General features: G+C 31.1%; 1 protein-coding gene across 9 annotated transcripts in view; it reads right to left on the minus strand.

Moving 5' to 3' along the window:
* PMCA (plasma membrane calcium-transporting ATPase 3) overlaps nt 1-26,388 on the minus strand; it is a 762,833-nt gene that overhangs the window by 85,431 nt on the left and 651,014 nt on the right. For all 9 annotated transcript variants that reach the window (XM_075362205.1, XM_075362203.1, XM_075362206.1 and 6 more), the window contains one exon: nt 25,143-25,281. In XM_075362205.1, coding sequence (XP_075218320.1) covers nt 25,143-25,281 — 139 coding nt within the window. The remainder of the gene's footprint in view (nt 1-25,142; nt 25,282-26,388) is intronic.

Consider the following 26,388-nt stretch of genomic DNA (forward strand, 5'->3'; position numbering starts at 1 on the left):
ATTCTATTAAATCAACAAAGTAACAATTAAAAGAATGAAAGTTACAAAATAATTAAGAATAACTAAATAACATCACATTATAAAAACAATAACTGCCCTGTTTTATGATTTCATAAGAAATTATAATAAGTAATATTATATGTGTCATACACATAGGTATGTGATTCTTCACAAATTCATATGGAAGATCAAATAATTTAAAAGACTGTGGCAACAACTAAACTAACAAACATCATAAGGAATTTATAAACAACATATAGACTTTATAACATGTGGATAAATGTTCATGACTAAATAAGAAATTAAAAAAATAAATGATTATTAATCATTTTAATTTTAAAAATTACAAATAAATTTTGCAAGTAATGTCACTATAGAACAGTAGAAATAGCAACTAAAGAAAACTTTGTGTTTAGGGAACTTTAATCTTTTATTAAAATGGATTTTGATTTTTTTTTAAATGGATTAATGGTTCTCAAGATCCCTAACAACATGAATACTGAATCTAAACAGTTTTTTATCAAGATTTATCAAAACCATACACACCGATTAAAAAACCAAATGTGTAGAATCTACTTCGAAAATTTTCATGTTAATCTTGTCCTTTAGAGTGGCCATTTGAAAATATTTTGCAATATTAAATAAATGAAGCCGACAGATGTCATAATATTTTCCAAAATAAAAACAGTTTTACAATAATGATTTCATAATTTATACTTTAATATGTCATTGTCAGACATTTTCTACAAATTAAAAAAAATAAGCTTTCTCCCTTCACTATAAAACATGAAATCACACATTATTTGAAAAAGGCATTAAAATGACTTTTAAAAGGCTGTCTAAATAAAAAAATGTACATAGAAGTGATTTTGTTTTAATTTTTTTTCAAAAACTAAAAAGATGTAGGATTTGATTTTTTGTCCTTTTTTTCAAACAACAAAAATACGTTTTTATAGGAAAAATGTTTATAAACATATTTATATTAATTTACCCATAAATATAAAAAAAAAATTATGTTGAAAAATTAATTTTGATGGTAAATTTAGAGTTGAGGAAAAGCAGTAAGTTCAACTTAATAAAAAATGAAAATTAATTTGATGTCAACTAGCTAGTGGAATGAAAACAAGTTAATAAAAAAAAAATAATAATAATAATTACAGCCAAGCCTACTTTATTCCTGAAATTTTGAAAGAACATTCAGAGTTATTAAAATGAAGTGTATCATCAAGAACTAAAAAAATTTTTAAATATTTTTAAGTCAGAAATAATTTTTGTAGTAGTGGAAACAGAATGTTTTAAACTATAACTTGTGATTAAACTACAAAAATTTTATTAGTTTTTTTAAAGATCCAAACTTCCTTTAACAATTAATAAGGTTATATTAATAAAAAAAATAAAAAATAGCGATATATTGAATGAGACAATCTACTGATCTAGTGAGATAACATTTAAGACCAACATTAAAATAAAAAGTATAAGAAATTAACAGTGCAACACATTAACTCTTATTAAGAACTGTTTTATTTCGATATGAAAAGTTAACTTAAATTGGTAAACCAAGAGTTACGTTACCATTGATTTGCTCATTTCATATGAAAAATGTTTAAAAAATGAAAATTACTTAAAGAAAAACACACACACACACACACACACACATATATATATATATATAGATATTACAGGGCATGAATGTTTTTTGAAATCAGTGTAGGACACAATTTTAAATCTGGATCTGGATTTTTATACCTGTAATAAAATTAATTTCCATAATTATAAAACACACTGTGGGTTCTGATATCTTCAAACCAAATTATTTTTTTAAAAAATCTTCTGATGACCAAATCTACATAAATTATGTGCAGCACAATTTTATTTGGAATAACTTTCCCTATAAAATCTGGATAGAATACATTATTTGTTGAAAAATAATAATATCTACCTACAACTATGTTCTTATTTTATCTCACAACTAATATTAATTAGATTAATCAAGAGTCGACTAGCATTTATATTTATCTGAATACAATATCTGTTTGGTGTTTTTAAATATAATCTTAGATTATTGAAATTATTTTCAATAAAAAATAAAATACAAAGAAAGATTTGTAGTAAATAGCAATTGAAACAAACTGTAAAACAAAAAGACACTCAAAAACCATTTAAAAAAACAAATTACTTAAAATCTAAAACTATTTTTGATGGCCATTTTGATTATTTAACCGTCAGAATCATTATCTTCATTAGTAGATATTGAGGAATTAGTATATAAAAAAAAATAAATAAATAAAAAAGAATAATAAATATAAATGAACAACTAAAAATACTTATAAAACATTATAAAATGAGTATTTCTAACAGTGTTATACGAGGATGAATCAAATATAAATGGTAATTTTTTTTAAATAAATTTATTGATTCACAATTCACAATTCATGCCATCATCATTTCTCTATATAGTCTCCTGCATGATCTACACACTTCTGCCAATGATTTGGAAGCTTGACTGTTCCTTGTTCATAAAAAATATGAGGCAAGTCGTTAACCAATTGCGCACACGCTCCTCAATATCTTCATTGTTTTCAAATTGTTCCCCTCCAAGCGATTCTTTCAAGGGCACAAATCAAAAATAATCACAGGGGGAAAAATCTGGACTGTAGGAAGGGTGGTCAAGGGTTTCCCTGTGCATTTTTTCCAATTTATTTCTTGTCAAAATCACAGTGTGTGACCTGGCATTGTCATGGAGAAGGATGACATCTGTGATGGGCATACCCGATCTTTTGTTTTGGTAAGTGGCTTTTGTTGACTGTAGCATCTGGCAATAGTAAGTCGCATTCACCATTCATTGATTGTAGAGAAAATCAATGAGTAAAACCTCCTTGAGTCAAAAAAAAATTGTTGCAAGAACTTTTCCGGCTGACGGATGGGTTTTGGCCTTCACTGCGGGCAGCCCCATCCTTCCTTTGCCACTCCTTACTTGCCATATTTGACTGCAGCGTGTAATGATGGACCTATGTCTCATAAAATGTTTGATACGCCTCAAAAAATCATCCCCTTCTTGCTGAAATCGATTCAGAAGTCTCTCACAGATATCTAACCTGACCTGCTTTTGATTATTGGTCAACAACCTTGGAACCCATCAAGCACTAATTTTTCTACAGCCAAGATGATCAATGAAAATGGATTGACCACTCCCATAGCTGATACCCACTTCTGACGCGATTTCTTCAACAGTGAATTGGCGATCACTTTTGATAAGTTCTGGAACAGCAAGGATGTTGTCAGCTGTGAGACTTGATCTTGGGTGTTGATCGTGCCGTTAATTTTCTAAACTTTCTCGCTCGCCCTTAAATTGTCTGGTCCACGTATACAGTTGGTTCTGGGTCAGTGTAGCGTCCCCAAACTGTACCTTTGAACGAGTTAAAATTTTTGCAGATTTAACACCTTCGTTAGTTAGAAACTTTATGATTATATGTTGTGCAACAGACAACAGAACCTTTTGCTCACTCATGGCTGTACTGACAACAGAACAGAGCAGAGGATCTAACCAAGCTGGTTAACCCACTCTAACACATAGAACATTAACCGCTCTGCCGTCCAGCTGAGAACTGCTGGCTGTGAAGAACAGCAAAATTACCATTTAAATTTGATTCACCCTCAAAGAATAAAAGTAATGTTCTTAACTGCTGACCAAAAAAGCATTATGCTAGGCATTCTGATCAAAAGTGTAAAGTTAACTACTTAAACAATCGACTCAGACTGTCTGACACAATCAAATGTTTGCTTCCTTAAATAGGGTCAGAAAAACCCAATTCATCCCAAAAAGATAGCGATAGAAAACCTTATACTGATCGAATAAGGTTTCATCTCCAGCCATGAAAAAAAAAATTAAGGGAGGGGATTCTCTTATAAAAAACCTCAAGATTTTTAATAAATTTAAAATCTAAAGACTAACAGCCTCTCATATTTACTCAACAATGAAGTTTCTGCATCATTATGTGTAAAGCAAGTTGCAGATTTTAAGTTTTTTAAACAGCTTTTGAGCATTCTCTTATTTCCAATTTACATAAATAATATAACCTTCTCATTTAACATTTAGGATAATGTTTCAAAAATAAGATGACTACATTTATATGTAATTATTTATAGTGATTTTAAAAGTATGAACAGAAATTAATATAACTTTAACCGCACGGAAAAATCACAAATATGTTTACATTTGACATTTCTTCAATTTAAAATAAATAAAATGTTGCTATTCAGATTAAAAGTTCTTATTGCATTATTTGCAAATAGTTCAAGTAAAGTAGAGAACACATAATCATGTAGAATTTGAAATTTTAAGTGTATAAATAATGCCAAGATAATCCCTTATGAATATTATCATTATTTCAACTAATTTATAAACTCTTAATATATATATATATATATAGTAAAAAGGAAGATAAACAAACAATTAAGGAATAAAATATAAAATTGCCTGGAAAAAATTTTAACTGATAATAAGAGATGCTTTACAGCCTTTTAGCAACATTGAAAAAATTTCAAAATAATACCAGGATAGATAGTCAGTATTTGCAAAACAGCAGGTTTAATCACAATTAAGGCCTGTTCTCAACATGAAAACTACGTAAGTATAATATATATATATATATATATATATATATATATATATATATACCAACAAGCAAAGTTGTTGTTGTGCTTGTTTCATAAGCAATTCAAGGTGAAATTTCTATTTACTAATAAAAAATAGAATCTTAAAACAGCTACAGCTAAGAGTTGTACAAGGTAGGGCTCATTATCCTATAAATAAACATTTTGATATACTTAAGTGGAAAAAAATTGTCTGCATATATTTGCAAAATATTACAAGATAAAAAAATAGTTTGTTCGTACATAATTGCACATAAAATCCTACAGTAGAAATGTGTGTTCACATCTTACACTTTTTTTAATTTAAATATTTACAATGTTTATTTTGCTTTATAAGAAAAATTAAAACTTTTTTCTTTTAAATAAAAAAATGCATCATTTAAAAGATACAAGTAAATAAAACAAAAATTTTAGATTCTAAATATTTTTTGTAAAATGAAGTAAACACTTTTGTTGTTAATTTGTTAAAAGAATATCTAAATATAATAAAATACAATAAAAATAAGCAGAAGGGAAAACCTAAATACTTTGTATTACAGTTGTAGCTAACGACTGTAATCATATAGAGATTTTTAATTACACCACGAAGTAGACAACCATCTAGTAAGTATATGTATAAAAAAAATTTATCTTTGAAGAATTATATTTTACTAATCTGATTTAATTCATGAAGATACCGATTTTATATGTTACTGTTGTATAATGGAATTTATTTTAAGAAAACCTCTACATATGAATGCAAATTACAAATAAAATTTTGACCTCGTTTTCATACTAGTGTAATTTCTATATTCTGTGTAACAGTTTTAAGAGATTATATAAAAACTACACTTTTATTTTTAGTATATCTAAGAGCACAGTGTAGTTGCTGTTGAAGTATCTAAAAAAAAAATATCTGTCCGACAGTTCCAAAGTGGTGTCATTTAAAATTTTTAAAAATTTGCTACATTTGCTCTCAGTATAGTAGGAGTTATTTAGCACTGAAATATGTGTTTTAACGATACTATTATAGTATATCCATAATTTCAGTTAAGATTGGAATGGAGAAAGACTTTTCAGGAAAGAAAAATTTCTAATGAAACTGCTGGGAATCTTGGAAATCAATTAGAAAAGAATAGTCACTTATCGATGAAACAGCCATATAAATGACTGCAAGGTCTACTCTATGTTTTACAATTATGGTGAAACCGGAGTACTTCTTATAAATAATAATTTACTATAATTCCTACAGGTTATATTTAAATAAATTGCCATTTATAAAAATAATATGAAAAATTCAGTTTTAATATGGTATGAAACCCAATTTTTTCATTAAGTGGTTTACAAGATATAATTAACCGAAATCAAGCTTTCTCTTTTTTGATGAATATTAAAACACAAGACCTCATTTCTAAGACAACTTCATTTTAACTGTAAAGTGTTATTATTAATTAATTCTATTGATTTATATTGAGAAAAATTAAGAAAAATATATGAAGTTTTACTGACATATTATGAAAATAAATTGCTCATTTCTAGGTAGATGTCTAGATGTCTGCTAGTAATTCTGTCCATTAGGTTGCTCATTAATGTAACTGATTAACTCTTGATGGATATCAGAGCATATTGTAAATGTAAATATGGAAATAATCATAAATTATCGAGAATTAATTAGGGTGATTATGGGTACATTTTAAATCTAAATACTGATCTGCTATGCAAACAATTATTTTCATCAGCAGTAAAAACTACAGAAAAAAATCTCTTGCACTCTATAAGTATAATACAAAAATATTTCACGAACTCATTCTCTACTTTACAAAGAATTGAAAGATTTAATTAAAGTAGAAAGAAATAAAACTCTAATACTGAATTTTAGAATGAAATTTCCAGAAAATGAGGCAAAAATACCAATAAGTGTACATAAATCTATCAAATTATTTAAATGTTTATTTTTTAACATCATAACTTCCTGAAGTCCTAACGAAAGCGAATGCTGCTCAAACCATAGGGAAATATATATAAACGGAAAGAAGAGCAAGCAATAAATGAAGAGACTGGTTCAGTGCGTGCACTGGCATGGTGGATTGTATCGACTATGTACATTATACGGTACAATATCTGAACCAGTCCTTCAGTAAGTAAAGCTGTAGTTGCATCCACCAGCGAGATAAAGAAAAATAGAGAAAAATAATGTGTGAGAGAGAGATAGATAGATAGATAGATAGATAGAGAGAGAGAGAGAGAGAGAGAGAGAGAGGAGAGAGAGTGAGTGAGAGAGTGAAAGAGAGACCATTCAAAACCACCAAATCCCAACACCACCCATCACCATCACCACAGTCACCATCATTACCTCATACTCACTTCAATTATTTCAGTTTACTCTGCATTCTGGGCAGAGTATTAACATAAAAAATATGTTATTAATATTTCCTAACAGTGCAATACTGGGTCCTTATAAAGAAATAATAAATTTTAATAATCAGTAATAATACTTTTAAAAGTTAGCAACAGTAATACCAAGTTAGCAATGTATTATGAATAATGGTAAACATAACAAACACTTTATTTGAGACATCCACAAGGAATTTAAAATGCAGATTAAAGATTATAAGATAAGTACATTAAAGATATGTGATAAGATATGTATATTAAATCTTAATAACTGCACACAAACTGAAATATATATGTGTATAGTTTCAGATATCCTCAAACTATACATTTGCATCCTGAAGCATCCTGAACTGAAACCTGAAGCAATTTACATCAATAAAATATAATAAAAATATTATCTTATATAATAACACTACCACTTACTTAAAAATAATTTTTTACACTGAGGGCTTTCAAATCCTATGTTTTATCAATATAGTTTATTATTTATATATATATATATATTAAAAAACACAGTGAAATAAAACAGATCACAGAAATTTTAAGACATGATGTCTTAAAATATAAAATATGTTTATGTAGATTTCTAGAGCTCAGTTCAGTTAAACAAACGTTTTTACAGATTGAAAAAAACACAACCTAATGATATATCTTAATGATATCTTATCAGGATGGTTAATTAATGACTGATGAAAAATTTTAATTTTAAACAATTACAGAATGACATCCTAACAGCTAATTAACACCTTAACAGCTAAAAAATTAAATGTTGTTGGGCTGAAACAAGTACAAAAAAAAAACATTCTAATAAAGTAAAACCTTATCTGAGGAAATGTAAATAGAAGGGAGGCTTCAGTAAAATGCTAAAGAATGTAAATCAAGGCAAACAGTTTACACACACACATATATATACACACACACACACACACACACACACACACACACACACACACACACACATACATACACATACACATACACATACACATACACATACACATACACCTGTAGCAGAGGAGAAACTGCTAACAGGCGCGTCTCCACGTGTGGATTGGAGAAGCCCTCCCTGTCCCTTAGGGGGCATAGGGTTGGGGTGAAATAAAATAGCCCCCGTGTACAAAACTCCCCAACAATGGGTTGGTCATAACATCTGACCTGCTAAGAAGAAGATTGGTCGCTGTTATAACACACTGGGAGTGTTTGTGACTGTGTCGATGTCTGTTGTCGATGCAAGTTTATGACTGATGTGAGCTTGCTCTGCCGACGTGTAAGTTATAGCAGTAGATCTGGAGCCAGCCACTTCGGGCCTTGATCAGGAAGTACGCAGTGGGTGTTAGAGATCGGAATCTTCACCGCACCGAGTGAGTCCAGTCCGTCCGTGAATTCCGGGACTGGCTAAGTGTCGACTGGGCCTCAGGGAACTGGGGTAGGAGTATTATCTCCGAGGGTACACCCGTTCCTAGTTATGACAACCCGCTCCTCTCCGTACGATGCGCTGGTAGAACTAAAGTATGCAGAATTTCGAAAACAGACAAAAATTAGATGATGCTGGTTTGTACAGCAAAGTAGACCCCATGGCTTTCCTGTCAGGAAATGTTACAGGGAGTATAACAACCGTGTCAATGGAAGTGGAAGGAGAGTCGGGTGACGCTCGTTCAGTGGGTGAAAAGCCCATCGCACCCGCCGTTATTCCAAGAGGGAGAATCAATTCACTACCGACCGTCACTGGCCAACAGTCGCCGATGGAGCGGCTCGGTGGCAAAATCGAGAAGCTTGTTGATTTCATTGAAGACAAGAGGAACGTGCATCATGAAATCAGAAAACTGGTTAAGTCCATTGCTACGGCATATAAGTTAGCCAGCAAAGCACCGCAGATGATGGTTTCAACTACCCAAACATCTCCGCGTGCCACGCCAGAGCAGAAATGCCAAAGCAGTGACGTGACCCAGTTGACAAAGATAACCGGAGCCGAAGCTATTGGAGGATTAGTTTCGGAAGACAACGGAAAGAGTCTTACTACGTCTGAGAAGAGAAAAGAAAGAACTTCTCCAGACACCGATAATAAAGTCAAGAAAAGGAAGGACTTAAAACCCAGCCCGCTGCAGAAAACGACAGTCCAGAACACCGAAAAGAAACGAGAAAATGCTTGGCAGGCAGTCTTGTCTAAAAAGGAAAAGAGGAAGCAAGCCAAAGAGCGGTTACCAAAAGAACCGGCGCACAAATCTCGGCCGGAGCCTAAGCGGAAAAAACCGCGAAAATTCACCAGGCCAGACGCCTTGATTATCCGACCTGTTGAGAAGGCGAAATATGCTGAGATACTGCGTCGGATTAAAAATGACGTTCCACAAGAGCAGGCCCGGGACGTAGTTGACAAGGTCCTAAAGACGAATGATGGAAACATGCTCATTACGCTCTCCAGGAAGAGCACAGACAAAGGACAAGCTCTAATGAAGACAATAAAGAGCATCCTGAAAGAAGAAGCCGACGTCATCTGTAAAGGTCCAGAGGAACAGCTTGAAATCCGGGACATTGACGACGAAACAACCAAGAACGATGTCCAGAAGGCCTTACAAGAGGCAGCTGGCGATGACTACGAAATACCTGGAGAGGTCATTAAAATTCGTCCGGCCTACAGAGGCACACAGACCGCTTTGGTACGATTACCAGCAGCAACAGCGCAGAAGATACTTGGAGAGAGAGGCAAGATACGAATTGGCTGGGTGAATTGCCGTATCAGAACAGTGAAGACTCCACTACGATGCTATAAGTGCTGGCACTTTGGACACACTACTGTTCAATGTAAAAGCGAGGTCAACCGATCTGGGCTTTGCATCAAATGTGGGCAAACAGGTCATCAAGCTGCTCAATGCTCAAATAAGGTGAAATGTGTTTTATGTGCGGAAAAACCTGGTTCTCAGGATACTGCTCACCGGTCTGGCGCTGGTCGGTGCCCGGTCTTCCAGGAAGCACTCCAGAAGCTGACAAATAAACGAACATGAAGATACTGCAGCTCAACATTAATCACTGTGAAGCTGCGCATGATTTGCTCATGCAGACAGTACGAGAGTTGAAAGTTGATCTTGTGTTTCTATCGGAGCCATATAAACATCTCACCGGGCAACCATGGGAGACAGACATCACCGCTAAAGCTGTCATTTGGTCCTGTGGTAAACTCTCCTTCCAGAATGTAGACAACAATGGCAGCGCCGGCTTCGTAGCAGCATCAATAGATGGCATCCGCTTCTACAGCTGCTACGCACCACCTAGCCTCTCCATTGCTGAATTTACTGACTTCTTGGATCGCCTGACCGAAGACGCGAAGCAACATCATCCAGTGGCGATAGCCGGGGACTTCAACGCCTGGGCAGTCGACTGGGGTAGTAGGCAGACTAATGCACGAGGAAGAGAACTACTAGAAGCTTTTTCTACACTTGATGTAGTCTTGCTCAACAGTGGTGACAGGCCGACCTACACCAAAGGTGACGCAAGCTCGATTGTAGACCTCACTTTTGTCAGTACCAGCCTTGCTAAAGGTAACTCCAACTGGAAGGTACTAGACATCTACACTGCCAGTGACCATCATGCTATACTCTGGGAAACGTCTAACGACCGGAAACTCAGAGGGCCTAACAAGCCATCTAACATCGTTGGTTGGAAGGTGAAATCCCTAGACCCAGAAGTATTGATAACAGCCCTCGATAGTGATCCGATAGAGGCTGGATGTGCAGAAGAACATACTAAGGCCCTGATGATGCGAGTAACACAAGCTTGTGATGCCAGTATGCCTCGCAAACGTGTTATCAATTCAAGACCTGCGGTACACTGGTGGAACGATCACATCAGCAACCTTCGTAAAGAGTGTCATAGAAAAAGAAGATTATCTCAGCGTGGCTATCAACGACCCAACTCTGCAGTGCTGATTGCAGAGTATAAAAAAGCTCGTCGTGAACTCAATAAGGCCATAAAAGAGAGCAAAGGAAGATGCTGGAAAGAGCTCATATACGAGGTGGACAAAGACGTTTGGGGCAGGCCTTATAAAGTGGTCATGACCCACCTGAAGAAACAACAAATGCCGTCACCTACGTGTCCTCAGCTCCTTCAGAAAATCGTCACTGCGCTGTTTCCACAGCAACACAGTCTCGATTATCAGTTAACGCCAGGCGAACTAGACGACATTCCACCTGTCACTGAAGAAGAGTTGCTGGAGGCCTGTAATCGTGTAGGAAATAATAAAGCGCCGGGATTGGACGGAATCCCGAATATAGCCTTGAAAACCATCATAAAGGCAGCACTAGCATTATTTCTAGACGCGTACAACGCATGCCTCAAGGAGGGGACGTTTCCTCGTAAGTGGAAACAGCAACGGTTAGTACTGTTACCTAAAGGGAAGAAACCGCCAGAAGAACCGTCATCTTACAGACCACTCTGCATGCTAGATACGGCGGGTAAGATATTTGAGCGTATCATCCATCAGCGAATAGATGCAGTGGTTGACCCACTCCTGGCAGATAACCAGTATGGATTCCGGAAAGGACGATCAACCCTGGACGCGATCAACGTGGTTGTCAATACGGCCAAGGAGGCGATCGCAGGAACTAGATGGAAGGGTGGAACGAAGAAGTACTGCCTGGTTGCTGCCTTAGACATCAGAAATGCTTTCAATTCCGCTAATTGGGACTGCATCATGCAAGCTCTCGACGAGAAAAACGTGCCAGTATATCTTCGCAGACTAGTGATTAGCTATTTTACAGATAGAGTGCTGAAGTACGATACAAAGATTGGTCCGAAAGAGTATGATATAACCGGTGGTGTGCCACAGGGCTCTGTTCTCGGTCCACTTTTGTGGAATATCATGTATGACGGGCTCCTGAGATTGAAGTTTCCAAGATGTGTCAAACTGGTAGCATATGCGGATGATGTTGCCGCAGTGATCGTCGCCAAGCACCTCGACGAGATTCAACAGCTGTTTGACATTACTTTTGAGAAGATCAACCAGTGGATGGATACAGTTAACCTTCAACTGGCCAAGCAGAAGACCGAAGCAGTGCTTATTACCAGCCGAAAAAAAGTTGAAACAATTAAGCTAAAAGTCGGTGACCAAGAAATTACATCACAACCTCATATACGATATCTGGGAGTGATGCTTGATGCCCGACTCAACTTCAAGCAGCAAGTAGAACACGTCTGTACGAAAGCGTCAGTAGTGAGAGCTTGTCTCGCACGATTGATGCCGAACGTCGGAGGCCCAAAGCAGAGCAGAAGGCTACTATTGTCATCAGTAGTAACATCGGTGCTCACTTACGGAATATCTATTTGGGCTGACGCACTAGAGACGCAAGATTCGTGGAGAAAGGCGGGACCGATATATCGTATGAGTGCATTACGAGTCGCAAGCGCTTTCCGCACAGTGTCTGAGGAAGCAGTTTGTGTCATTTCCGGAACTCTGCCTCTTAGAGTTCTAGCTGAAGAACGACGCAACCTTTACCATCGGAAGACGTCAACCTTACTGAGTGCTGAAGAACTCAAGACAGAAGAGCGACAGAAAAGCATCGCACGTTGGCAGCTACAGTGGGATGTTGCCGTGAAAGGCAGGTGGACACACCGTCTCATACCACGGATTGACTTTTGGCTGAATCGTAATCACGGTGAGGTCAACTACTATCTAACGCAGATGTTATCAGGACATGGCTGCTTTCGAGAATACTTACACCGCTTCAAGCACGATAATTCTCCAGAGTGCCCGTCCTGCCCAGGAGTCAATGAAGATGCAGAGCATGTTTTCTTTGTGTGCCCACGATTTTATCCACAGCGTGATCAACTCGAAAACATCTTACATCAAAGTATCCAACCTGAGACACTAATAGAAGCAATGTTGTCGTCAAAAGCCGCATGGAACGCAATAAGCACGTTTGCAACAGACGTCCTTACAGACCTGCGTTCCATCGAAAGAAAAAGAGCAAAGGACCACAACATCTAGAAGAAAGAAGTAATAACATCTTAGCTACCAGAAGGAAGAGCAGTAGCTAAATCCTCCCCCCCGCGAAGTAATGCCTAACGGCGGATACCGTGGGGGATCAGAGCTCAGAGGATAGCGGAGGTTTTAGTCGGTATTAGCATTAACAAGTCACCTTTAAGTTAATGTTTGAGTCCGACATACCAGGCAAAACATCTAAGCCAGAGATTCGTAAAAGAATTTCCTTCGCTATATAAAAAAAAAAAAAAAAAAAAAACACATACACATACACATACACATACACATACACATACACATACACATACACATACATACACATACACATACACATACATACATACATACATACATACATACATACATACATACAACATACATACATACATACATACATACATACATACATACATACATACATACATACATACATACATACATACATACATACATACATACATACATACATACATACATACATACATACATACATACATACATGCATGCATGCATACATACATACATACATACATACATACATACATACATACATACATACATACATACATACATACATACACACACACCATAAAAATGCAGCATGTGCATAGATATTCAAACAAGAAACAACTGCAGTAGTAAAAAAAATATATAATTATTTTAACAAAAATACCTTCTATTTCTTCTTCTTCTTACTATTATTATTATTCAGCTGAGTTCAAGACCGAACAGACATTTTAATTGGAATAAAAATGTAAAGCTGAACCATGATTTCTAACATATATCTTTACTCTTTTTATAACTAAAATTTTATTTCTACAAAATAGAGATTTAAAAAAAAATTAATGTTTTTAGGAGAAATTGCTGAGCATATATTCACTAAAAGAATTGTTACTTTCATAAAAACAAAACACTTCTATTTTTTTTTTTCTGATTTAGCAGCACACATTAAAATAAATATGTGGATGTCTCAAATAATGATAATAAAATTATAACAGAAAACACAATAAAAATAAAATGCAATGTATTTAATAATAACTTATAAAACATTTTTTGATGAAATTAAATAATCCCAAAGTAATATTCAAGTTTCAGATAAAAAATAAAGAGAACACATTTACAGAATAAAACTATTTATTTCTATAAAAGATATTTCAATCTATGAGAGAAATAAATGTGTTATTTATCAGATCATATTTTCTTAAAAAAATAATACTATTATTATTAAATAAATCTGAACAATAATAATCTGAGATATATAATTAAAAGGAATAAAATAATAATAATACAAATTTAAAAATAAATAAATAATGAAAAAAGAACTAACATTAAATTATGCCACTACATATTATTATATCGAACCAAACTGATCTCATACTTTAAAAATAATTTCAATCAAAATATTCAAATACATAAATTTAATAAAAAAAATGTACTATACTGATTAATAAATAACTACAATATAATTAAAAAAGAAAAATATGATAATATAATAATCAGAATAAAACTATGTAATGTTTGATGAATTGAAAAAAATAAAAAATAAATGTACATCATAGCAATTACATTTCATGAATTAATTTACCTATACATTTAAGACGACAGTTCATAAACTTTAAGCTTAAGTAAAATTAATTACATACAAAACATCCTAGAAAAGACTTATATACATCAATATATACAAAATGAAATTAACAAAATAAAAAAGTGACATAAAAATAATGTTAGGACTTTTTTTTATTAGAAATATTAGTAATATAGCTTCATTATTAAGTCTAAACAATAATAATAATAATAATAATAATAATAATAATAATAATAATAATAATAATAATAATAAAAAAGTAAAAATAAAATATTTTTTATGAATTAAATATTATGAATATTTAATTTATGTAATTTGTCATCTTAGAATGACATAAAAATTAATGTAATAGAAAAAAGTACATAATTATATATATATTACAAATATATATATATATATACACACACATATATATGTAATAAAGAGTTCAAGGAGAAGGAAAACACAATTTTAAACGTTTTACATAGAATTTATATAGCAATAAAAAGAATGAAAGAAAAACTACAAAGTAAAAAAGAAGAAAGTAATAGGGGAAAAATATGTGTTCTAATAACAAGTAAGAACACAGTATGCTTGTACTGATGTATTAGTGAATGTTTGTATAATACTTCAGTGTTTGTAAAAGTCTATGATTTCATTTAATAACATTTACTTTCATTATTGGTCTACAAGGTACATACATCTAAAACAAAAGAAAATGAAAAATAAAAAATCATGTCCATCAATTTCATGCATTAAATATACTGATAATTCCCTGATTTATTAAAAGAAATGCATATGAGTATATTGAACCTTACAATTAATATTATATCATTTTTGACATGCATATAAATAAATACTATCAAATTATAAGAAAATTTTATTCATTCCAAGAGATTAAAGAGAATTAAAAATATACTAGTTAGATTCTCATTGCAGTATAGAAAAAAGTAACTTCATTAAGAAACCTGATGCTAAATGTTATATGTTAAAAATTTCTAGAGCTATTAAAATGTACATACTATTTCCTATATAAAATAAGATATATATTTTAAAACAATGAAATACTACATTTTTATGTTTTTATCTCAGAAAAACACTGTTTGCTGTAAAAAAGATTATCAATTAACTTCAAAATTCCTAGTAATAAAACCTGATTAACTGTACATAATATTATATACAAAATAAAATAAAATAGTAAAATAAATAAAAAATAATAATAAAAACATAAATGTACGAGTAATAAGGATATTTATTAAATAAATGAATTTAATATTTTTATTAGAAAAACTGAATACAATCTTCCAAAGCATCTATTAATTTAAATAAATGCCACACTGAATGCCTAACGGAGTTGTTTGCTTGTTTGTGTGTGTGTGTGTGTGTGTGTGTTTTATCAAATAAATATATTAAAAATATCACTTGCAGCTTATTGCTTTAAAAATTCTTTCACATTAGTAATTTTAAAGAAAACTTTTTATATATCTGATAAAGCAGTGCGCACTGTAAAAGCATTAATGTGAGAGAATTTTTAAAGCAATAAGCACCAAGTGATATTTTTATTTTATTTGTCTGATAATAATCATTATATACTAATGTGATCCTGTTAACATGATATTAAAAAAAAAAAAAATAATACTAAAAACTGATCATAAAATAAACAAATATATTAAATAAAAACATAACCCATCATATGCTATACTATCTTTGGTTTATTAAATCTAATACAACAAAAAAGAGATACTGACAAATCACAAAAAAACATATATCTAATATAAACTGGTAAACTGCTAAACCAGTAAATTATAAATATTTAATGCATACTATATACAACATTTAAACATGAAACATCCAAAAAGCTGTATTTAAAAACCAGTACTTTTATTATGGTAAATGATAAAACAAAAATATTGATGTAATCTCAAACACAGCTAACTAATAAAAACTATATGGGATTATTCGATTTGAAAATAGAATATGACCTGGTAAATTTCCGATGTATATTCATAAATATTTAAATACAGACACATGTATTGTATTAAAAAGTTATAAAGCATTTGGTTCATAAAAATAATAAGTAAGTGTGATGTACAATTCAATTCTTTAATTTTTAAGAAATTATAGATCTAACTAAATTTAAAAATAAGTTTTTTGAATATAGTAATTGATTCTAACAGAAATAAAATCAGAGAAAGTAACTATAATGTTTTCGTATCCCTAAAAAACTTAAGTTTAATTTGTAAATGGAAGTTGAAAAATTATAAAAACTTGCAGTAATAAAAAAAAGCATAATACATAGATTTTTAATCAAAAGACTTACAGGAATGCAGTCAGGACTGTTCGAGGGATATCATCAAGTAATTCCGCACAGCAAAAATTAATTATTGAAGACGATATTATAAATCTTTTCTGCATGAAACTTTGAAATAAACAAGATGAAGAGCAATCCAGTTAATACCAGACAGCTGACAAAGAGGGGAAGTCATTCAAGTAGCATTTGAATAAACTCAATTGATAAAGGGGACATGTAACTATAGAAAAGGGTAAGCTTAACATACTGAAATGACATTAAAATGGATGCACAATGAAGTATTGAAGAAGAGTTTTTGATATAGACATAATCTAAAGAATAGTTCTAGAGCCACAATTAGAAATAAAAAAGTAGTTTCTACATCTAATAGGTTTAGAAAATCATGCTTAAGTAAGTAGAGATTAATTAAAAGAACAGTGAAAAAAAAGGAAGCTACCAGTTTATAATGTATTTTAAAAAGTATATTATATTCATTCTTACACTGAATGAGTCTAAACTGAAATTAGATGACTCTATTGAAATTAGACAATGAACTTTTCAGTTCTGAATTAAAAAGTAAATTATTAATACAAAAAAAAAAAAAAAACATTAGAAGGATATGATAAATTTAATTAATAACAAAAGAAAATAGTTAATCAGAGACAATAGATAAAATTTACTGATTTTTAATTTTTAATTAAGGTAAGATATTTATGTCTAATAATAAACAAAGTACATTAAGATACACAATAGATAGATGACACAAACATATAAACCATTCCTCTACAGAAAAACAGAAAAAACTGTATCAAACAAACTAAAATAAAAAAATATCTTATATCTTTTTTTCTTTTATTATTATAATCAGAGAAGACAAAGATGGCAAAAATGTTATTCTTAAAGTTTATGAATATCAGGAGTGCATATCAAAGGTTACATATGAAAGATGTACAAGGAGTCTGGGCTAAAGGTATCCAAAAGTAATGGCCAATATTTAGAAAATCAGTCGTCATAATCTTAAACTTAGGCTCAATTGACAGGAACTAACTCTAAGATTTGTTCTGCATACTCTGAAGGTCAGCAGAATACGCATGTGCAGGCACGCCAACTAACAATGCAATTGTAGTCAGTTGAGATGTGGAGCCCATATAGAAGGTTCAGAGTGTGCTTTGGTTAGTAGAGTTTTAATCACTTATGCATGTTCAATGGCATGTACAAACTGAATGGCATATCAAGCCTCCTACACCAAAATCTATTCATCAATAGGTTTTCGAGCATCCAAGTTAAAACAGCTTCATCACATTAAGTCAAATGATTGCCACCTACAATATCTGTTTACTGCAGAGGTAATGCACCATGTTGAAAATAATCCTGATTATCTTTATACATTGTTATTTAGTGATGAGGTAAGCTTTCATATGTGGAGGAAAGTTAACAGACACGACTGATGAATTTGGAGATAAAATTCCATCCAGTAATCGAAAATAAAAGGGACACACCGAAAGTTAATATCTGGTTAGGACTGCACAAAAATGGCATTATAAATCGGTATTTTTTCATGGAGTCCACTGTCACAGGACACACGTATCTCCACATGCTTGAGAACTTTTGCAGTTCCTCAGGTTCCTGCAGGCTTCAATTTCCAACAAAATGGTGCTCCACCAAACTTTCATTAAGTTATTACCATGTTCTTGAACAATAATTTCCCGGGATGTTGGATCGGTTGAGGAGGTTCAGCAACATGGCCAACTTGATCTCCATATATCACTCGTGTGGACGTTTTTTCTTGGGGATTTATTAAAAGTTGTATGTACCACAGAAATTTTTGAGGTTTGGATGATTTAAAACAGATATTTGCTGAAGCTGTTGGTCTTATAATGCAGCAGATCCTCCTATACACCTGGCAAGAGTTGATTATCATTTAGATATCTGCTGAGCTACAAAAGGTGCATATATTGAAATTGACTAACCTACATTAAAACTTGGTGAGTTGATGTGTTTATAGAAAACAAATTATATCAACTGAATCTGTACATTTTTTAAAAGTATTTTATGGCGAAATTACTTTACTTTAATGCAAAATTAAAATTAAAAAAAGAATAAGACTATATCCAAGATAGCATTAAGCATGTGCAGATCCAAATAATTTACTCTTAGGGAAACTAAAATTTGTGCTCTCAAATTTGGGTGATTTTTATATAATAAACATTTTACAAAAGAAAGTAAGCTAATCTAATACTAGAGATATATGTGATTTGAAACAGGTAAGGCAATGTTCAAATCTACAGCAATTCTTTTGTTACTCTTTGAAAAATTACATAATTACCATAATGATAATGAATCTTTTTTTAATTAATTATATTTCAATCTTTTCTTAATTAACTATGAAATGTAAAATAATTACTTGAATATAAATAATAATACTGGTTTTTTTTTTACAGCAATGAATACGGTAAATGACTTCAATATACAGGGATATGCAAAATGGTGTGAAGAAAAAGCTATACCAAATATTCTATTATTTTATTTTCCTAAAAAAAAGAAGATAAACATAACTCCATTAATTTGCTTCAATTATTTTTTAAATTTAACTAACCACCCACACATCTTTAAAAAAAATGCATTAATTAATAATGTTAGTCTGAAAATATCAATCACCGAGCTGATGAAAAGGGGTATCGATATATTTTATAATTAAAAAAATTTGAATTCATTGTTCAGCGGAATGACTGTCATAAATGCTATTCAACCGCTATGAGTAATTTATCTAAAAGTAACCAAACTCTGATCAATTTTACTTCTTTGATATAACAAAAAACAGTAATATAGGAAATTGAAATCTTTAATGTTTAAACTCTTTTAAAAGTTAAACGTGTGCTATGAATATTTCAAACTATTCGGTTAACAGTATTCTCTAATGGGCTTCTAAGAAGTTGAAATTTTTTATCATTAAATGTCAATGATAGTCATCAGTGTTTTTACTGTTTGTCAATAAATCTGCTTAAAATTAGTCACGAGACCTGTTTTACAACATGAAGGTAACAAAGGAGATGGAGAAAACCATCTGAGATGTGTAGTTTTTAAATAAATTTCCCAGTACAGGTTTTCTGTGATAATACAGGAGTATTACTACAATTAAATGTAATTAAATGTACAGTTTCTTTGAAATAAATTTGAATGACTCATATCAGCAGTGAAATTTTATCATAGAGTTCAATTATCAGCACAGTCTATAGAATAGCTGGCCTTAATTGAACCAGATTAATAACTATTGTAATGAGCTTAAGACCTCTTCAGAAATAGTTATGGATATTTTTATCGTGCTAACATTTAACAAATATAATATATATACATCTGATATTTGAAATTTTGAATAGTAATGCTCTACTCTAGTGTCTTTCTGATGTTTAGGCAGTACTGAACACCAAAAAGCTTTCTAAAGCACCTCTTTTAATAATAATAAACAACAAGGAGGCTCTTTATGATTATAACCATTATTTAATACAGTCTGCAGAATTAAGCTGAATAATGCAATCTCTTCAAAAAAAGAAAAACAAAATCTTGACAAATTTAAATGAACATAAGCTCTCTGCTAGTAAAATTTTTTTCAGAATTTAATTAAACGTAAGTTTAAATTAGTACTATTATTTGGTGCAGTTGCTTGTGATATATATTTCTCTTTCTATAATAAAAAGAAAATGACTGATTACAGAATACGGTTTCTGTAAGGTGTATCTCAATGACAATAGGTGACTACGCAAGACACAAATTGACTCCCAAAAACAAAATAATAATTCTCAAAATTAATAAGCACCCTGTCTCAGGCTTAATGATAAAGGTGATATTACATCCTAAGGAAATACCTTCACTCTATTTACCACAGGGAGTGGCCATGTAATGGATATTATAACTAATAAGAGAAATCATCCACGAATGATTCTTCTTGGAACTAGAATGATATACGTGCACCACAGCCATGTAAAAGTCTTGGACAGATACAGTAAAGCAGTAAATTAATTTGTCCATATCTGTTGTGAAACTAAGTATCATATACACTGTCTTTACTAACAAGGTGATAAAATACATTTTTATAACGATAAATTTTTCATTAAAATGTAAACAAATACTTGAAGCATTATCAAAAAGTTACTTTTTGAATACCCTATACTGAAAAGCAGCTTCAGTTGTTATTCTTACATGATGAAATATTTTAATAATAATAATAATAATGCATATTATTAAAGAATAAGGCTCCATTAGGTCAGTGTCTCTCAACCATTCAGTATTTGTGACCCAGTTTTCAATCATAATTTTCATTGCACCCCCTCACATACAATAATAATGTATTTTGAGTATTTTGACACCTAAAGCTATACTACGACCTTAATTACAAACCTTACAAATTAGCAAGTATAAGTAAATTTATTGATATTTGCCAACACTGATCCGCTGAATTGACAAAACCAGAATTGATGCCTCTCTACTGCTCTCTGTCTGACTTCCACGTTATCGGACATTATCGTGGTTTCGTGAGAAGTTCTGATCTGTCTCAAACATTCTGGAATGTCTGCTCAATCATCTGCGCAAATGTGTATAAATGCTGCACCTTGTTCAATTCCAGCCAGTCTCAGTCGAGTAGATCCTTCTATCGCTATCGAATCTATCATGAATGTGTATATTGTAATTTGCAAGTTAATTGCAATTCATACTATTAAATATTCATGGCAGTAGATTTACACAGAATCACGGATAAATTTTTAAGTGGGTGTAAGCGAGCATTAGATGATAGTAAAGAATCAACAAGTGCAGAGATGAGCGTGGTTCCGAAAATAATATCAAGAAAATATTTTCAAGAATACCTAAATTTTGGGTTTACCAGTACTGAAATGAATGAAGAAGAAAGATGCCTGTGTGTTATTTGCTTAAAACTTTTGGCAGCAGACAGCATGAAACCTAATAAACTTAAACGACATTTGGAAATGCTTCATAATGAGTACATTAACAAACCCTAAGAATTCTTCGAATTAAAATTAAAATCATATGAAAAGCAAACATCATTTTTAAAAAAAACTTTGTGAATGTAAAAGCTTTACATGCCTCTTACAAAGTTTCATATAAAACAGCCAGATGTAAAAAGCCTCACACCATTGGTGAAGAGCTTATTTTTTCAGCTGCAATTGAGATTGTAGAAACTATGTTTGGAGTTAATTTTGCCAAACAATTGCAGTCCATACCACTATCAAATGATACTGTTGCCCATCGAATTGGTGATCTAACTGAAGATGTACAGCATCAGCTTTTCAGAAAGTTGTGTGACAAATTGTTTTCAATTCAGCTTGATGAGGCAACATATAGCAATAAAGATGCTAATTTCATTGCCTATGTTAGATTTTGTGATAGTATGTCAGCAGTAGAAGAACTACTTTTCTGCAAACCAATAGAACTCATAACAACAGCTTCCATCTTATTTGTTATCTTAAATGATTTTATAAACAAGGCAAACATAGATTGGAAAATTTGCATCTGAATATGCACCGATGATGCTCGTTCAATGTCTGGAAGATTTCAAAGTATACAAGCACTTGTGAAACAAAAATGAGTGAACACATTGCATGATCCATGGAGAACCTCTGGCTTCCAAAGAAATGAGTCTTGGTTTGATTATTGCCCTAATGACGGTTGTAACTGTAGTAGATTTATAAAAATGAGACCACTAAAATCAAAAATCTTTTCTGCACTTTGTAAATACATGGGTGCAGTACATTCAATGTTACTATTTTATTGCAAGATAAGATAGTTGTCTTGTGGGAAATTTTTGCAACATGTTTCTGAATTAAGAGATGAAATCACCATTTTTCTAGAAGAGGAAAACTGACCGGAAGCTGAGAAGTTTTGAGATTGTTTATTTGTGATGGAATTGAGTTACTTGGTCGACATATTTCAGAAATTAAATGCCTTGAATCTTCAGCTCCAAGGAGCAAATACACATATGTTGGATACAAGTGAAAGTTAATGTTTTTTGTACAAAATTGGAATTGTGAAGTAGAAATTTAAAGCAAAAAACCTAGAAATGTTTGCAAATGCGGATAAATGTGTTAAAAATTACAAGACTGAAGAACAACATATGAAAGTTGTTTTGTAACTACTGAAAATCATTTAGCCATGCTGGCAAAGAATTTTAAAAATTATTTTCTTGTTGACAACTTGGTAGCAAGTTACAAGTGGGTTAGAGGATCTGTTTCAAAATACTCCCAAAGTGCTCTCAACTGCCGAAGAAGAAATCTTCAGACTTCACGGCAAGTAGCGAAATCAAAAGACAATTTAGTAATATATTACTCTCTGAATTTTGGGCAGGGTGGATGATGAGTTTTCTACACTGAAAACAAGAGAATTTCATATAGTATTACCATTTTTAACATCCTACCTTAGCGAAACTGGTTTTTCTGCAGTGGTTGCTTTGAAGACAAAGTACAGATCTCAGCTAAATATAGAAAAGAACTTGGAGTGTCTATTTCTAGTATTAAACCTTCCTTTGAAAAACTTTGCTCTGGAAGACAGGCCCAAAGAAGTTACTAATAATTATTAAACTTGTTTTTAAATTAGTATTGATAAGTTAATTATTAAATATATTGTGCAGTACTGATACGATCCTATTTATAAGTGTATTATATCAGTGTAAATGTATATTTTATTATTTATTATGTCAGAATGTACTTTGTTTTGCTTTCCTTTCAGTAAACTAATAGATATTTTAATAATTTTTTTTTTTACGATATTCTCATGCTCCCATTTAGTGTTATCACACCTCCTTAGTGGGTCGCAGCCCAAAGGTTGAGAAACACTGCATTAAGCTATCTGGTACCCTAGCGTAATGTATCTAATACTTTTTTGAGAAATCATAATCAGAAATGTCAGAAATAAATTGCTTAAAGAAAACAGTGTCTATATATTCATTACATATTGGTTGCTACTTTGACATGTAAAATAAATCACTATGCATCAATTATTTATAAAAAAATAAAATTATGTTAAAGAATGATTAAATAGCATAATTGAAAAAACTTAGAGATATTTATTTTATAAATGCAAATAATTCAGTCTATATGTTGCAAAATGAGAAATTCAAACTATATAAAACAAAAATGAAAGAAATCTAACATTTTTATAAAATATAATTATTCACATTAAACAACATAGATTTATTTAACAGTAGTAGTAAGCAGATGCTAGCACTGGAGTAAAAATATGTGTTATGTACAAAAAAAAACTGGAATTTAGATAAAAAGAACCCTAAAATGAACATAAATAAATTTACTAGTAATAAATAAAAATCAATCAGAGTTTTTGAACATAACCCTTAACAACACATCCATAAAACCTGAATAAGAAAATATAAAATTTTGCATATCCCCAGAAAAAAAAGAGTGCCCATAACAGACTTACAGTTTCAAAAATAATTATAATCGTTAACTATTTTTCTAATATAAAGAAAAAGTTCATTTTTTAAAGATATCATTGGATTGAATTTACTGATTCTTGTTATTACTAATTGATTGAATATTTTAAAAAATGAATTTAATACTGAAAATAAAATATAGATTCTTGTATATTTTTTGCTGACAAAAGGCAATTTAAATGAATGTTATAGAAACTAAGCATCTGTTTGTTTCAATGATATTAATGTAACTAAAGCAGACATTGTATTTAAAGCTTTTTTTTAAGAAGATAAATAATAGAACTGAAACATCAATAAGCTAAAATACCTGTATAATGTCATTATTGTGTAACATATTAAATAATTTTGGATGATGATTATTTCAAGTGCCAATAATCAAACTTTAATATCACACATGATTGAAAAGTATGATTTTTAAATTAATCTTTAAAACTGAAGTATGTTTTATAAGCACTCAAGACATATAACAACGGGGAAAAATGAAATGAACTGAGATTTATTATGTAGACTAATTCTATGAATATTAAATCAAGTCAATGTCAATACCAACTAAATAATTCTGTAATTAATTATTTTATATGTGTGTTTATTACAATATTAATTTTAATTAACAGTTTAATAAATATTTTATTTGTTATATCAGTGTTGCCAAGTTAAATGATATTAAATTACAGTACGTTTTAATTTTTAATTGTTCTTCTTTTTTAAATAATAATTATTTAAAAAATATTTATAATTAATTGATAAAAAGAACCGTAATGTGTTTTCCAACTTCTTGGGAAAGGATGAACTTAAAAATAAAATAACAGACACAGAGATAAAGGGAACAAGTTACCTGAGTTTGGAGGCGTGTCAAGCCGCGAATCCATAGGATTTGACCAGCACGAGGCTTCTTGTCAGTATCTGGATCAAACTTTTCTTCACCGAGATTACCAATAGCCTCCGTGTACTCCTCAGGATGTCCTCGACCCCATCTGTACATAAAATTATAAATTACAGAATATACAGGTACATTTACTTAACTTTACATAAGAAGAAATACTGATATGCTACCGAACATAAAGACATAGGCACAAACTGGGAAAATAAAGAAATAAAACCAAGTGATTTACAAATCATTAAAAAAAATAAAAAACTGTCATCTAAAGGAGAACATGATGCACTTATTAGGATCATGCTATTAATGAAATGGTCGCTGTATCTTTTGGTTTGTAAAACTCTCACTTACTAACAGTCAGTATAAATTATCATAAACAACAATTGTGCTATAAATAATAAATTAATTTACAATAAATTTATACAAATTTAATAAAATTATACAAACATTTTGCATAAAACTTCTTATGTATAATTATAAATATAAATGAAGTATTGAAAATATATATGGTGAATATGTAATAAAAATATGAATCCAATGCCACTGAGAACGACCATGATTGTATACGTTATTAAAATTGTAAAAATAGAAACTGAAAACTGACATGAAAATAATTTAATTTATTAATCCAAACAACTTTTGATATGAAATTTGCTAATTTTATGTTTAAAATAATCTAAATTACTGCTAATTTTACAAAATTTCTTGACAATTGAAATAATTAATATAATTATGACGGTATGTGAAAAAAAAAGATAATTTACTGTAACAAACAAATAAAAAATGGAATATTCTCAGTTCATGAATCTATTCACAAGCAATCAGTTGTAATAACAAAAATTAATATATTTATTATTAATAATGCAAGTGTATATAATCATGACGTGATCACTGAAGCAAATATATTTTAATATATATTAGTAATTGCAGCCTGCAAAACTCACTTAAACGATCTTTGCAAGTAACACATAATAAAGTTTTTCTGAAAATTATTTAATTTAGACAAATTTCAAGGTATAAGCGCCAGAAATAAATTAAATTTTTTCTTGTTTATGTAATACATTGATTTTTTCTTTATTTTGAACTTCATATCATTGTGTTTTTGATTAATTATAAAGAGAAGTTGATTATTATTTTAGTATGAAGAATGTAACTAAATGAAATCAATGCAATGTATGTAATTAATAAAATTTTAATACAATAA

Source organism: Lycorma delicatula, chromosome 4, assembly GCF_047948215.1.
Source record: "Lycorma delicatula isolate Av1 chromosome 4, ASM4794821v1, whole genome shotgun sequence".
Lineage (NCBI taxonomy): Eukaryota > Metazoa > Arthropoda > Insecta > Hemiptera > Fulgoridae > Lycorma > Lycorma delicatula.